This window comes from Caloenas nicobarica, chromosome Z (genome assembly GCF_036013445.1).
Source record: "Caloenas nicobarica isolate bCalNic1 chromosome Z, bCalNic1.hap1, whole genome shotgun sequence".
Classification (NCBI taxonomy): Eukaryota; Metazoa; Chordata; class Aves; order Columbiformes; family Columbidae; genus Caloenas; species Caloenas nicobarica.
In genome coordinates this window covers 7884057-7901005 of record NC_088284.1, presented here as the reverse complement: position 1 = coordinate 7901005, position 16949 = coordinate 7884057, and the positions used below count along the sequence as shown (strand labels likewise).

At 40.8% G+C, this 16949-nt stretch overlaps 1 protein-coding gene across 47 annotated transcripts in view; it reads right to left on the bottom strand.

Annotated features, from left to right (window-relative positions):
• Positions 1–16949, bottom strand: part of CELF4 (CUGBP Elav-like family member 4) — a 691562-nt gene that overhangs the window by 285767 nt on the left and 388846 nt on the right. For 25 of the 47 annotated variants that reach the window (XM_065657517.1, XM_065657486.1, XM_065657508.1 and 22 more), the window contains one exon: positions 376–424. In XM_065657517.1, the coding sequence (XP_065513589.1) occupies positions 376–424 (49 nt within the window). Of the gene's footprint in view, positions 1–372; positions 425–16949 lie in introns of all 47 variants that reach the window. The other 22 variants (XM_065657466.1, XM_065657477.1, XM_065657502.1 and 19 more) reach the window with 1 other exon arrangement.

Below are 16949 nucleotides of genomic sequence, written 5' to 3'. Positions count from 1 at the left end.
AAAACATAAAATATCCGCTTTATCCTAACCAAATTAAACAACTCTGCAGCTCAGCCTAACATATATCTGAAAAACCTACATTGCCGTCACCACTGATAAACGTTGTTAAGTCAGCGCCTGATGCTTCACTTCTTAACGAGGCAGTTATTTGTTTCCCAGGCAATTGCTGGCACCTGCCTGCCTTTTAAAATCAAATAATAATTGAATATGAGGAAAGCGAGACGAAGTAAAGGAGATTTAATAAAGAGAATCTTTGCTGCAGAGGGAATTTCTTTGGCAGTGATTACGTTACTAATTGATCAGCACATTGCCTGAGAGAAGCCAGAGACAACAATTATACTTAGCACTGTGGCTGAAAGCAATGCAGTCAACTACCTCCTCGGCTTTCGCTGTCCGCTGGTTTCACCTGGATCGGTCTATTCATCTGTAAGAAAGAACAAAGAGAGACGCATAATTAATGGTGGAATCAAACATTCATATACAGAGGCTTGCTTTGTTTTTTAACCATGCATCATAGTTAGCACCAGAATTTGCTCCACAGAGAGGGGGGAAAAAAGCAATTAGTAAACAAAGAAGTAACTGCAAAGTACAGGCTGCTTCTTAGTCGGAGGTAAATCAGTGTCATGATATTTACCTGACAGGTGCTCTGTTGGATTGCTTTGGGAAAGGGATCTGACTCATTTCACATAGGCCATAAAATTTTAAACAGAACTTTTAAAATTTCTAATAGTTTCCTCAAGAAACACTGTGTCAGAGCAGAAATGCTCAGAATCAGTGAAACTTTAATTGTGAAGATTCCTTGAGATTGACATGATGAAAAGAGGATGGAAAACTGAATTCCACCTCCACTGTCAGCTGAGTAGGACAGTCCCTTGCAACATAGCAGACTTCATTTCATACATGTGGAATGGGATTTGGATCTGATTTGTCCACATGGTAGATGAATGCTGGCTATTGAGAGTTTTTTATGCAGCACTGGGTAGAAAATGAGTCAAAACCTCTTCCTCTGTTGCTTTTTCAAGTATCTTTTAACATCAGAACATAAACAAATATAAAAACCTTGTCATTACACTGTGACTAGGATTTCTGTTCTCAAACTTCTCTTTCTCTTAACAAAGACCATCACTATTCCTAGAGTTGCTCACCCTCAGGAGAGAGGACAACAGATGTCCATTATCATCTTCACTGGTGGTGACCAACATAATGCAGGTGTCTGATAAGCAGGGGTAAGAATACACCCCTCCCATTAATAGCTGGAGATGCAGATTGGATCAGAACCAGCTGAGATTTTTATCTGAAAGCCTTTCCCTGCCTGTTGCCCCATGTCATTTAAAGCAATCCATGCACTATGCAGATGGATTAGTCAAAATATTTTTCTGTGTGTGTCTACCCCCAAGTGGAACAAAATTATCCTTTATATTTGGCAACTGTAGAAAGTGCAAGTTCAAACAGGCACCACAAGGAGCAGAAAATCAGGAGCAAATGGGAATGTCCCAATACATTGCTTCCCCAATAAAGTCAGACCACAAATTGGCTGATGAGTGTCACAAGATGCCTTCAGGTGATACTGTCCCTCCCTTATTTGTTACTAATCACAGTTAGGCAATAAAGCTGCTAGTTTTCTTTTTTTTTTCTTTTGGTTAATTCCCTTTTTTCCTTTTTTTTTTTTCCCCTGAAAGTAGTTCATAATAATTTAGATTTATTCTAATTGCTCTGCACACATATTTAGCAATAAAAAGTTATCAAGCTGGCTGACAAGTAGGTTAAGATGATGGAGAGCCTAGCAGATCGTGCTGCATTGTTGTCTCAAGAGGAAAATGTACTTAGCCATAAACTGACTACAGTTAGACTTGCACTCAGGAAGAAAAGGATCAATGGCTCCAGAGGCTCCTGAGCAATTCCTGTTCTCTCATATGCCTGTATCATCCAACAAACTCCAGACAGTTGAAGTGTTAAAACCAGAAAGAAATCTGTTAACTGGATAAACCTTGTATCAACACCTGATTCTGCAATTGTAAAGACCTGTCACACACATATCACAAGATACTAGCAGGACCAGACGTGATATATTTAGCAGCAGCAGGATGGACAGCCTGCCGTAGATCTCCTGTAACCACCTGTGAGCAGTTAGCTGTTACACTCAGAGATCTGACATCACACAGGTGAGAAAGGTAGTTTATGTCATGTAATTCCAAATGTCTAAAAAGTGTAATTTCAAGCCACTCTTAAAATTGGTGTCTGAGATGAAAAGGATAAATGATCTTCTGCAGTGCCTGTTTCTCTTCACTGAACTTAAAGGTAGTCTATGCAGTTAAAGTTAGGTGGGATGAACCCCAACTTGGTTCTCATGCAAAGGATGATGAAGCCAAACTATTCAGTTACTGTGCTTTAACTTCCCCCAGCTGCTCAACCACTGAGACTGATTTGTGCTTACAACAGGTTGGTGTTAAGATTATTCATGTACCAAGGTCTGACTTGAGAGCTGTTAACTTTTGACAGTTGCACTCACGCAACTGGGTTCCTCATGTGGACACAATGACTAATATAACTCCAATGGTTAAAGGAGTGTGGTCAGAGGTCCCTGGTGCTCAGTCCAAGATAGGCAGGACCTGCATCCCAGGCTATCAGTAAGAGAAACAGTCACAGTAGCCAGGAATTTATAGGAGGTGTGCTACATACAGCCCTGAGAAGCAATGTCTGGACTCTAAAAATGGACACAGCCTTGAAGTGCAGAACCCTCCACAAATCTACCAACATAGGTGCTGATCTGAAGCCTGCTAATGGCCATGAAAATCCCCACTGAACTTGAGTAAGCTTTGGGTTAAATTTTTAGAAAAAACAGAGAGAATTCTTCCTAGTTATTTTTTAGTTCAATGTGGCCAGTTTGCAAAAGGCAGGAGAGATCATCAGACCCTTTAGCAAAAATGAGAGACTAATATTTGTTTGTGGGTTTGGTTGTTGATTCTTTTTTTTTTTTGAGAAAAAGAAGACAATCCCCAAGAAAGGGAAGAAAAAAAAAAAAAGAGTGAGGGAATGAGCGTCCAACAGAGGAAGAAAAAAGTGGGGAAATTAATAAGTAAAAGGCTAGTGTAATTTAATGTACACTATGATTTATACACTTGACAATTTCTTTATAGACCAAAGAGAAAGCGCTGCCTGCACGGAGCCCCTAATACAAATTGAGATCATCTTGACATGAAAGACACCAATTACAGGGAGAAACACTGAGAGGAAAGTAATTAAGTTTCCTCTCTCCATCTATGTAACTTTTTTTTTTCTTTTTCAGAGACATTATGGGAGCAAGGAGCTGGCCTGGGGACCAGAAAAGGGCTAATGAAATGGCAGAAAGGTGTACCTTCCCTGCTTTGGGGAAATGCCTTCTCAGAGAGAAGGGAATTCAGAGGCTCAAGTGCTCTTCTTATTCTTCAGCTGGAAATTGTCACGGGTTTAATGCCAAGAAAGCAAAGTTTGTACTCCAAACTGCAGTCTTCAGGATAGTGGTTGGGGGGATATTGGTACAGACGTTTAGTATCTGTCCTGGCTTAGTAGACCCTGACAGTGTGACAGGAGAAACAAGATTTACCAGTCAGTAAATACCATTGATATCCAGATGAGATCATAGGAACTACAGATGTGGCTGTGAGGTTTTATTTGTCTCTGTCACCAGAAGTCTTCAAAGGAGCTTTGGCAGCACTGTAAAAGACCTAGAAGTGCTGATCCAGAATTTGAACTGACAAATGGACTGAATGGACTCTGTTAGGCTCTCCTCTAGGATGTGCTATAATTCCATCCATTGCAATGGTCCTTCTTTGCCCGTGGAAGCTCCTTGTGCTCTCCTTTGAAACATGATCATGGTTCTTTATTCTAGATTATTCCTGTTGGGCTGCCACAGAGAAAGAAGTATACTGTTTCACCATGACTTAACCCAGAAAGGTTTGTCTCCTCTTTAGCCTCCTTCCTATCAGAGAATCACAGAATCATTGAATGGTTGGTTTTGGAAGGGACCTCTGGAGGTAATCTAGTCCAACCTACATGAAGGACCTGACAAAATTTTTATTCTCTGTGTAAATTGTGAAGATTCCTGACAATACAATACCAGAATGCCTAATAGTCATAACACCATTGTAAATTAGGACAATATATTTATCCTCATTCACAATCCAGAGTCCAGTTCAGACACAAACTTACTTTGAAGTGCCTCACTCAACAGCAATGCCATAACAGGTGTGCTGAATGATATTGAGGCACGAAGTGCTTTAGGCAAGAGCTAAAAAATTATGTTTCTGGTTACATAGCACAGACCTAATTTTCAAACAGGTGGCAAGAGGATGACAAGCCGGAGTTTTATTGACAACTGTGTTCCCAATGTGGCCTTAAGCAAAGTTTGTGTCTCAGCTTCCCTGTCTGAATCACAAACTGTGGACACTGGGTACCACTACAGCTGGAATTGGCCCCATGTTGGCAAGAGGGGTTGCATGTCCTTTTCCACAAATGTCATAAGCACTTGGGTTGATAGAGGACTTAGAACTCCAGTTGCACCACACTTCTGATTTTCCTTTGATCCTTTGCACGTTCATCTCTGCTGAAAATCACATTTACTATCACCTTTGCACACTTTGGACAAGATGATCGTACTTGTAGCACTTCATACCCTTCATTTTGGATTTTTCTTCCTTTTGCCTAAAACCGACCCATTCAAATAATGCCAGATGTCATCCTCTCACACCAGCTTGCCACTTGCCCCACCTACCCCCACCCCAATTTGGCCGTGCAAGTAGAAACACGACATCATTTTTCATGTCCAATTACAGCCACCGTGGTGCCACTGTTAAAAAACAGCGCAGGTACTGCTGTCAAAAAGGGTTTGAGTTACAAGAAGCGATGAATTACAGCAAGCCCTTTTTCAATTCTCTGCAGAAATGAAATGTCAGAGCTTGGTGCTGTATTTTTCTCAGCACCATCAGCTACAGGCCGCTGCAGGAATTAGACAGGGGACAGACGCTTTTCTGCATCATGATTTTTTTTTTCCTGAGGTTGTCGATTTCTCCCCCACCAACCTTTTTCTGTTCCCTCTGGCTTTTATATTAATTTAGAGCAGGTGGAAGGATCACCTGGGAAAGAAGACTAGGAAGCAGAGAGAGCTGATTTCTCACTGTCTCCATCTTTCTTTCTCTCGCCGTTCCTACTACCCTTTCCTTTATTGTCTCACTCTTTCATTAGTCATTAATATACCTGGGGCTTCTAGCCAGGACTAAGTCTCTACCAGGCTTGAGGATCTACAAATGCAAATGTGAAAAGAAGAAAAAATGGAGGAGAAAAAACAGACCAAAAAAAAGAACCAAAAAATCATGTAGACACCTTGAATAGCTTCAAACACAATCTGAGACAGAAAGGAAAATTGAGAAGAGGAAGAGACTGCTGAAGATCACAGAAATGCTGCCAGTGGTTAGGAAGATGATGTCCAAGGCAGAAGAGACCTGTGTTGGAGATAATCTGATGGTTGTGCTTAAGGAAGAAGTCACTTCAGGAGGCAAAACATGATTCTAAAGCTCGTATGATCTATGAGACCCTGGAAATTTACAACAGCAACCATCTATTTAATAATAATTTTTCTACCCCTCTTTAAATGGCTTAAGAAATTTGAATACTCCCTGAGAACAGACTGGAGAATTTGATTAAAACTTTCTATCAAAAATTGTGAGGAAAGTTATTCTGTTGTCCAAGTTTCCTGATGTTCCCAAAGATCCAGTCTGGCACAGTGTAGAGAACAGATGTGTTAACCTCTGACAAATCCTGTTTCCAGTTCTACACTGGCCTTCTAGGTTAATTTGGTCATATCATTACATCTATCTCTTTCTCAACTTTCTCATCTGTGTCTTTCTCAGCTTTCTCTTCTGTAATATGAAGATAAAGATATCTTAATGTTCCATTAAGGTGTATGATGAAAAAAATATGCCTAAACTGGTGTTAAATAAACAAACCAAAGTCTAGTTATTTCTGTACCTGAATCATGTGCACAGATATAATGACAAATAAGAAATGCTTCTTGCCCAGTCATGTTCTCTTGTGTTTGGTGTTGTTCAGACATCAGCCCTCTAAACCAATGATAAAATACTGCTGTGACCTAATCACAAAGGATAGGATGCTGATGTAAGCTAGCAGGTCTTAGCAAATCCTTATTGGGCACTGCTGCATCTCTGTAGTTGCTGGCTAGCCTCATGGAAGAAAATCCCATCCCAGAACATCTTACTTCCTAAAGATGCCGGGTAGTTCTTGGTGATATTATGACAGACCTCAGAAGTTAGTTGGGGGGATGAATAGTTTAGTAACTGTCCTGAAATTTCCAGAAAATATTGTTACTCCTTATTTCTTCAGTGGAAAAGGTTTCTCTGTTCAAAATCTCCCCACAAAACACTAAAACTAATTTCATTTTACCACTTCTGCCAACTTTTTGGGGTTCTGCTGTGTACACAATAGTAATGTCTCTGAAGTCAACACAGCTATTTGCGTGAGTAAAGGTATTGGCAGGAATGTGTTTGTAGGAGTGGGCCATAAATTTTAAAGCTTTGAGCAAAATCTGCAGTGACCGAAGGCCCTAAGGAAATGCAAAGTATATTAGTGTTGAAGTTGGAAAGGCCAAGAAAATCACCTACAATTGAATTGTGTGTGTGTGTAATTGCAAAGTTCAAGTAAATCACTCTGTATCTGGTTCTGAGTGACATAATTGAATTACAGTGATCTTAACTAGATAGCCATAAGAGTGAATCCAAAGCAATCTCCTCTCTCTGAAGAAAAAAACCACAAATTCAGGGCCTGGGTCCTCAGCTCTGTGAGTGTCAGAGAATCAGGAAAGCTGCTTCTACATAAGTCAGCTGCACAGTCAGCCTTCTGTATTTGTGTATTGCAGCTATAAGGCATAGAGTAAAACCTGCCCTGATGGGAATAGAGGTAAGTGCTGTGGTTGCATGAGTTGCTGCATGACTACACATTAAGTGTACTTTTGTGTGGGCAGTGCACACTGATACAATGTTGGATTAATGAAAGAGTTAGGAGAGAAAATGTTTTAGAAAGTTTGGTGAAAAAAATCACATTGGCTTGCCCAGTGGGAAGCACTCACTAGTAATGCATTGCATCTGAAATGACTCTATCCCAAACCTTATCTGGATAGCAGACTCTTAATTCCTCCCTACCACCCTCCTCCCCGCCTGATGAGATATGTGTCATAGACGTGTACACAAATAGATGAAAAGACCTGAAATGGGAATGTATGAGATATGAAAAAAAAATCTTGAAGGGTCTGACCTTTACAAATCAGTCAATGCTCTGGTGCCTACCCCTGAGAATGATTGCTACCGGCCATCGCTGCACTCTGAGAATATTTTCTATATATCATATAAAATACATTATAATCCATCCGTCTAACTATCGATTCATCTTTCCACTTGTCTAGTGTATATAGATGAACCTAGATGGGGTTTAAGTTCAGATCAGGTTAATGTGTAGAAGCCTATGGCCTCAAATCCAAAACTTTCCACCCACAAAATGGTTTGGACTGAATTTGAGGAAACTGCTGATCTTATTAATAGCAAAATCGAACATTTCTCATACGGAAAATCCTTTGGTTTGTAGTTGGGGAAGTTGAGCATGTAGTGCTCAATCTCAGGGTGTCTGTGGTTTTCAATGAGGTGCAGAGGGACAAAAGGTAACTCAGTCCTCCATAGTGTTGAGGACAATAAGAGGAACAAAACACAGGATGCTTGAAATAACAAAGCCAAAACAAGAGAGACAGCACTAGGTTTGTTTTTGACTATTTATTTCTTAGAAGTACTGTTTCACATGCAACTCTGTGTGTGAAAGAGACAGCAGGAGATCCTTTCAAAGCTTTGGTTAGTCACACAGTAAAAATGGTGTTCGATAGGTCTATAATCACCTGCTGGACTGTGCCATCACACTCACAATGTGCCCCAGGTACTGGTGCCCTTATCATCCAGATGGGTGTTTATTTATTTGCACTCATGGATCTTGCCTGGTTTGTGCACTTGACCTTTCTTTCCTGGGAAAGAAGGGGGCCTGGTGGATGTTGACTTCAGCCTGAGAAATGTGGCCGTAGTCCCAGACTCCTTGCATATGTGAGAAGTCTCTGGACTCAAGCATGTAAAGAATCCCAGGATCAGCCCACTGGTAATATGAAGGTATGGAAAGGGTTTATTTGTCTGTGTATCTTGACAGCAGAGGTATAAGTTTTTAAGGGATACCCTACTCATTAAATCTACTTCACTGTTGCTACCATGAGCAATCACAATTTGATATTCTATTCATAAACACACCAAATTCTAATAGAAAACTAAGTAAGTCTTTTATTGTCCTTTCCTCCCTTCTTCCCTAATATCAGTAGGGATAAGTGTCATGGTTTGATTGCGGGTTGACAATAAAACCGTGGCAGGTGTATTGTTAACCCTCTCTCCCCTCTCTTCCCCCTTCAGCCCCTCCCTCTCCCCGCCTCCCACTAAGGACAGGTGATTGGAAGGGAAAGAAGGACAGAGAGAAGAGAGTTGGGAAAATTAAAAATGTTTTCCTAATACTACTAATAGAAATAAAGAAAATAATACAAAATATACAAAACCAATCTTGAAAGTCCAGGCAGCGGCTCCGGCAGATGTGGGGCCAGCACCCAAAGTCCTGGGCTGGACTCTGCAGCCAACTGGAGCTGGATTCAGTCTTTCACTGGGCCTCAGTTCGCAGGGACAACTCGCAAGGTCCTCTCCCAATGTTGGCCATAAGGAAAAGGGACGAGGTCCTCATGATCTCCCACTTTTATAAGAAGTATGACGTGAATGGGATGGAATACTTTAGTTGGTCAATTTACAGTTCACCTCCTGCTTGCACATCTCGCGGGATGCATTATTATCAATGACCTTGCATTCCATTGCTATGTCTACCAAAACATGTACCTAACTTTCAGGAAAACTGCAGTTAGTAAGAAGACTTTAGCTGACAGGGAAAAATTCACTAAAAGAGAAACTTGTTTTTAACAAAACCAGGACAATAAGCTTTTCCCAAAACTCAACCCTTTTCTAATTTCCTAGTTGAGTTTATTTCAAGATAATTTACATCCAATTTTAAAATGTGCACAAAACACATTTTATCTGAATTAGTTCTTCTCTATCACTGGCATTTTCTATTAGCCAACTCTGCATGCTTTTAGTAAAAGGCAAATACATTCTCTTTAGCCTAGACATTGTGATGCCAAACACTTTCAGGGCAGAACAACAGCACAATCCACACATATGAAGGTAGTCCATGTAACTACAACCACAATAACCTTAAACTACCCAGCATGCCTAATGAATGACTGTATCCAGGTGACAACACAGAACTTAAATGTGTGATCTGACCATGTGCCAAAGGTCCTAGATCAGGTTTGTAATGTGTACTCAGCTCGGGTGTTTGCGGTTTTATGTTTATCTGTGCCTGCACTGTCTAGGTCTGAGAGCAATCTAGTATTTAGGTTATCTCACAGATGCTCTCTGTGTTGGATGCTCTGAGTTTGCCCAGCACTGCCCACAGCTGATGCTCATCCAGGCAGAAGCACAGTTTGGAGTGTGCTTGGGAGCTGCCTTGGTGGGGAAGTGCAGATAAGGGGGAAGGTAGGGTGTTCTCTCCATATGAGAAATGTCATGATTTTGTGCATGTTGAGCACGCTCCACAGAGGCCAGAGGCCTCTTCAGCATGGACGTGAGCAGGTCAGGTGAGCAGGCCAAAGAGACAGATGTACTACTCCAGGCATTATAGACATAACCCCTGCCCCTCACTTAGAGATGAACATCTGTTGTCGTCTTTTCCATATCCTGAGCCCAAGACCTCTGGCTGTTGGCACTTCCCTGCTGTGCTCTTCCCTCTCTAAGCTTTATCTCTTCTTCTGAAGCAAGACCCAAATGCTGCCTTTGTCACTAATGGTTGCTTGGCTTGACTCTGCAGACTTTAGGCAAGGCCAAGCTCCCATTGACTTCAGTGTTTTGAGTGCAAAAGGAGCTTGGACACCATCCATCCAAGAAGATTAGACCTTCTGTGCTTGTGGCTTTGTGTATCTGGCCACAAAGATAAGAACCACAGCCAACCCTTCTGCCCATGGAGAAAGGCTTTCCACAGCACTGCCATTTAACAAACAACTAAGCAGTGTAAATTAACTAGCTGCTTTCACTTACTGCCAGAAACATGAAATAAAGGCTCTCTCACTAATACAAATGTGCAGGTAGCCTCAGGGCCTGAATTAAAGCATAACCTCCCCAGGAATTGGAAGAGGCTATTTCAGGGTTAAGGTTGCAAGCAAGGTTTTCCTTGGTACTGGATTAGCTCCGCTGTGAGGCAGAAAGTGATTTTGCCCCAACACTGGTCCTGCTTTCAAGGATGATGTGTTCACTCTCTTCCCCCAACCCTAATATCCCTTCTCCCAAGGGTTAAGGTAATCCGTGGGGTAAGGATATGCTGCAGGATAACAGAGAGCAGTCCCTTACCTCAGTCCTGCACCCCAGGAGGACCAGACCTGAACCTAATTGGAGTAGGATGCTGTGGCATTTCTGAAGCACAGGGGCTTCCATCTCAGGGCATTTTCCTATCATGGTACAAGTGGTACAGTTGTGCTCTACTTTCAGTTCTATTAATAAACAAATACAGTCTAATTATTTTAAGACACACTGAAATAAGCCGTGTTAGAGCAGGAGAAAACAAAACAAAACAAAACAAAACAAAACAAACAACAAACGGCAGCCATGCCACCTTCTACATCGGTTTGTCTAAACTTATTTGAAATCACACCTCAAATTAGATGTGTGAAAACCTTGCCTAAAGATAAGCCCCTTAGCTATACACTGGATCAGGGCTGCAGCTCCTGAAGGAGATGTCAAATGGATTTTTTTTTTCTTTAAACCAAAAAAACCCAAGCAAACAACCCAAAAACTAACCAACCAAACAAACAGAAAAGGAAAGAGTCAGAGAAAGAATAAGATTATCTTAATCTTGGCAGTGCCCCTGTAAAGAAAATCCTCTGTGAGAGGACTTAGAGAATTAACTTTTTCTTCAGCCCTCTTTCACAGCTAGGAAATGCATATTAGGGGGGATTTTAAGGCTATCCAGCCACCCAAATTAGTCCTCTGTTCCTAACAGCAAATGAATAAGTACAAGCAGGAAACTTGGAAATATTAGTACAGCATTCAAAATGAGGAGAAAACAAAAATCTTTACCTTTCCAAGTATTTCCTGAATTGGGAAAAGCATAGAAGGTTTTAAAAACAAAACCAAACCCCACAATCTTTCCAGATTCCAGATCCTCAGAGGAAATCCAATTCCCTTTGCTGGTTTGAGCCTGTACAGAATTGGGCTCTTCAGTGCAAAGGGAGCTACCACTCACCCCCATCTATATATAACTGGTATCATCTGGTCCTATGTTTTGACAATTATCTTTAACATAATTACGAGACTGATGAGTATCACTGATTAATTATGCCATCCTTCAAAGTTGATCTGGGTACTTACAATAAACAAACACCCTGGTTGGGTAACAAAGGTGATTTTCTGTGTTTGTTGCAGTCAGCATAGGCTGGCAGTCTCATTCTACCATGTAGGGATGTCATTGGAGACTCGAGGCATTCTATGATTTTATTTGTTTTTGATCTGCCATCCATGTGAGGCTGCTTCTTTTCTTTTCTCTGAGTGTACCTTGGTTTCCTCCCTCCCAAATGATAAATATTTCGTCTCCACTGAGAGCTATCCAACAAGAGCAATGTCTGATACTTTCCTCTTCTAATTATGCCTAAACATTGCCTTTCTTTCTTTTCCTTCCTGAACAACCACTTTTTTTTTTTTTTTTCCGCATCAACATGTACCAAAGCATTAAACAAGACATTCCATTAATTTCTTCATCATCATAACTTAAGCCTGGGACATACCCTTTAAATATTCATTCAGCTATGAAAACTGGGCATTAAAATTTTAATAATGTCAAGCTCATTTGAACTGAGCTCCTGGGGGACTATTACGATACAATTAGAATAAATATGATGATTGATTTGGTGTAAAAGTTCACCTGTCCACATCTGTTAGTGGCCAGAAGCAGCATGCCACCTCTGGCATCACAGCTGATAACTCCAAGTTATTTACTCCCTTCCTCTTCATCCTCATTTGCTTTTTGATTGCTTGAGAGTTTGAACCGCTTGCTTGCTTGCATAGCCTGTGCAGGTTGGATGAAGTTGGAAGAGGCAAACCAGAGCAGCCTCATTGAGAAAAAAACACTCATCCAAGTGCATTTTCCTCCCTTCTTCCTCTTCTTGTGCTGTGGCATTTGATTAAAGACAGAGCCTTGTTCAGAGTGACTAGAAGTTCAGCTATAAACTTTCTGGTGGTATTAGCCATTAACCTTTTTACAATATGTTTCTGAACTCCTGGGGTCTGATTCTTCTGTGTAGATCAGTAGCAGGCCCAAGCAGCATTGACTTGTTTGAACCAGTGTGGAGTAGAGCAAGTCTTGCTGCTTTCTACCAGCATCCTTCCAAAATCACAGCAGAGAAATATTTCCAAGATATTATGCTGGGCGTAAAAAAAACAGAGGGAAACTGAGCAAGAAATCACACTACTTAAGGAAACTTCTGTTTCAAACTCAGGATGTCCTCAAAGACACAGACAGATAATTAAAGCATTTTGGCTCACTGGGTGCTGAGCATATTTGAAAATCTGGGCCATATTGTACTTTCTCTGCAGTATGAATGGAGTGCTACATGGTGTAAATATGAAATTAAATAAATTGGACCATGACCACTGAGAACAAACTTTGCTTTGTATTTTTCTTTATCATCTACTTTAAATAAACTACTCATTGAGTCATTGAATGAGAGTATAATGCAAACCTCTCTGTATTTAAAGATGACCCTGATCTAGGCCTGCTTACAAGCACCTCCAATATTTCTAGCTTTTGAGGATTTAGCATCAGTGTCCTGACATACAGCACTTTCCTTAAATCGACTTCTGGATCTGAGCAACTTTTAAAGGAGAATTTTAATTCCAAAATAAAAGAAAATTCTTAACGCTCAAAATATGGCTCAAAGAAAATGAATATGTGAAAAAAATGAATATTTTTTATTTGTATTATCATATCATGCATGATTGCTTGAGATAATTTATGGTTGATGCATCTTTACAATAGGCAATGTTAATTACTAGAAGCATTATTTGCTTTTCACTCTTTTAAGCGGTTTCTTTCCTCTCTGTACTTTGCTAAAAGCAGATACTGATCGTAAATCTGCCACTTTCTTTTTCAAATTGAAATCAAATCCAGTTTGTGTTCCTATTCATTGTGTCTATTTCTGTGTTGTTTACTTTTCCAAACCTAGTAAAAATACATAACACTGTCCCAAACAACTTTTTCTGCTGAAAATGAAAGAAAATAATATTTTCACTCAATTTTATAGAATTAAAATGTACATACATAAATCTTTAGACAAAATCTTACTTTTAGGACCTGTTCTTATTGTCAGCAGCTCACTGTGGTTTCTGTGTGATGGACCTGGCACTTAATTTAGTTTACTTAGCAAGGAAATATAATACCCCATGGTAACAATCATTTGAGATCAACATGTCTGTTTTTAGAGTTGGATATTGCTCTCCAAGAAGATCTTTGCAATTTATTTTGTTACCAAGGTACTTCTAACCATAATTCTTGTACCCTGTATACAATGATTTTGCCCATCTGAGCCGTTTCATCCTTACAGTCTCTTCATGGAGGATGATGAGACCCAGGTCTAGTTGAGCTCCTGTGAGCATTTTTGTTATTTGGTGTCAGATCGCATAAGTGAAGTGACACAGGTGAACTTGTGGGTGTTTCTAAGTAAAATTTCTTAAGCTAACACAGTTTTGGAAAATGATGGCAATGAATTGGTGCTGACTTTCAAAACTATGCCTATTTTATTTCCAAAAGCACCCAGAAGCACAAGACAACCACAGTAAATACTAAAGGCGGTTACCAAAGATGCTTTTGTGTAATGGGCATAACCTACTTCTGTAAGTTTTCTATGCCCCTTTGGAGTCTCCCTCGCTGTTCCTCCCACCTCCCAAAAAGGAACAAATGTTTTAAGATGAAGTCAGCCCATTACGCATTACAATACAGAGACAGGAAAGGGAGATAACATTCACTTGATGTTGATTTTCTCAGAAGGAAAGGATCAATTTGGAAAGTCTGCAGTCGAGTTACTGTGAATGCAGAGTGTGGAAAGATATGGCCTTGAAGTCTTTTACGAAGTCTATTACCTATCGTCTTCTTCCCCAGTCAGTTTCCTCCATGGAAAAAGGGGTTAGACAGTAATCTTTACCTTCAGGGCCCATTGTGAGGATTAATTAAATATTATTCCTACAAAATTGTAAATTTCTAAAATGCTATATAAGCTCTCAGTGTTATTATAATGTGCCATACTCTGCATAATGTATACTGTTTCAGTAGTACCCCTTGGTTGTTCAAGACTACAGAACTGCTGCTTCTAATCGAGTTAATGGCTTCATGGGTTGGTAATTTAATAAAAAAGACTGCTTAAACCAGCAAGGTTTTGATTAAATGGGGTGTGTGCAAAGGGGAATTTATATTTGTTAGAGGCTTTGTAAGTCCAAGGTATCAAGATATCAGATAATGCCAGTATAATAGTCAATTATACAGAGAGGAAGGAAGGACAGATCTGGAAGCCATCTTGGACATCGGTGTCATGTACCGCTGTAGTCAGATATTTCGGGCTGGTCTCAGGAGTATGCACGTTTAAGCAATGATGTGCACATACAGATGAGACACTGAGCTTCCCTCACTGCTCCTAGTGATTTTTTTAGAGACATCGAAGTTATATCCTAAGTTGTCATGGCCCTTACCTGACTTTAGAGAGAAAGTCAATTATTTTTTTTCCAGCTGGCCTTACCCCCTAGTTTAGCTCTAATGCTGGAAGGAAAATTGGAAATTTCAAGAGAGGTCCTATTTGCTTAAAGAAAAGGCTTAGCTTGTACTTAAATCACAGATATCTCATGAAGTGCCTTCCTGAAGTAAGCACCTGGCCTTGCCCACGCAGAGAAACTGAATGCTTGGAGACCTCCAGAGGGAGCTCTTGGCTGCCTAAATTTAGACAACTAAATTATGCAGACCCAATTTCCTCAATGGAGAAATTAAGGATTTACTTCGGGAGGCCTGCTTCATTAGGTACTTAAAATGTACTCAGAAGTTAGTTACTTCAGTACACAGGCTGTATCGCACCTTTGACTCCAGTGATTGCCTGTCTGCTGTGATTTGGGACTGCAGGAGCAGCTCCGGGCTCTTCTACTGCCTGCTGGAATTAGTAGGAAAAATCTACTGTGAACCTGGAAAATCAACGAAATTAATCCCTCCATATTGACATTTTTCAATGTTGTAAATGCTAATTCATAGCTGCTTCTGTATCATAGGTCAGCACCACTGGGGGTTAAAATTTTTGTTCTTGCATTATCTCTCCAAGTCAGGTAAATCTGAAACTAAAGTGATCATTTATTTTGTCCAACTGACCCTCAAAAATGAAGTAAGCCAGACACAGCTAGCCTGGCTACTTTGTATATAAAGAACAGCACCCACAAACATAATAAGAAGCTTTTACGGCTGTTTGTTGAGCACTGATAGATAACCAGGAACACATCCAAGCTGCAAAGTTTCATCTGTCGAAAACTGGGCAGAAACTTTCCATAACAGGAGCCAGCCACAAAATTCAGATCCTGACATAAACACAGCCAGTTTAGGAAGGCATATGGCAGTTGTGCTAGTGGCTGGGATTGTATCTCATTCAGCAATCTGGCCCAATTAAACAGTTACTTGCTCACATCTTTATTTGACCCAGCCAAGCTCAGCAGCCCAGACATCTGCACTTCTACAAGGCTCTGTTCAGACACGGGAAGCTGTTGGGGTTTCATGCGGAGATGGAGATGCCTGACCCCCCAGATCCAGCCAGACGATGGAGACCTGAAGCCAGACATAAGCCCTGAGCAGGCTTTCCAGCATGGCAACCAGCATTTTGTGGCTCCAAAGAAGCTGATGTCAGCACTTCCACTTTGGAGGGGAAGAGCTGGCTCAGCAGAAATGAAAAATAACAGGAGAGTGGGAAGTCTGACATCAAAACTGGATGTTTTTTCTTCTCCCTAAATGTTGTGCTCCAGTTAGATGACAGGTTATTGGTCCTGGTATTTGTTAGTTTCTGGTCTACCTTACAGCATGAGTCGGGCTGCTTGATGAAAATTGTCCTTCTCAGCCTTAAAATCTGTGAAGTTTGCTGATGTTCAGGAAAGTTTTGTGAGTAAAGACTCAGAACAATTTCCTTGTGGCTCCAGGTGCTGTGCTCATTACCCACAAGAATGCTATTAGAACATCATCAGAAATGTTGTTTTGATTAGCATTGATTTCATGCTGGGGCAAAATGCCCCTCTCCCCCCTGTGACAAGCTCCATTGAGCCACTGTTGTACAAAGGGAATTCAAAATACAGCTCCTTCACGTGAGATGGTGTGTGTGGGTGTGCTTTAACTAAATAATTTATGGTCAATAATGCCAGGTTATTATAGGTCAATAACTTTCAATTATTCACTAGCCTTGCTGTGCTCCCACTGTCAGGCAGCACACCGGCATGTCGGCTCTTGAGAAGCAAAAAGCTCATGATGGGAGCTTTGGAAAAGCAAGCAAGAGCACAGCTTGAGCAGAGAAAAAGAAATCAGAGGAGGGAAAGAGTATGAAAAGTTCTAGTTGCTCTCGAGAGTATCTTAGGGAATATGTGTGTGACATACTCTATCCCATGCATGCATGCACACTCAGCCTCAAAATTCATTATTCCTGTGCTTCCAGCTGGTCAGATGTGAGACAGTGCAGATCCCAGGGCTGCATGACCACAGAACTGGTCCTGAGTGAGCGTTATGTC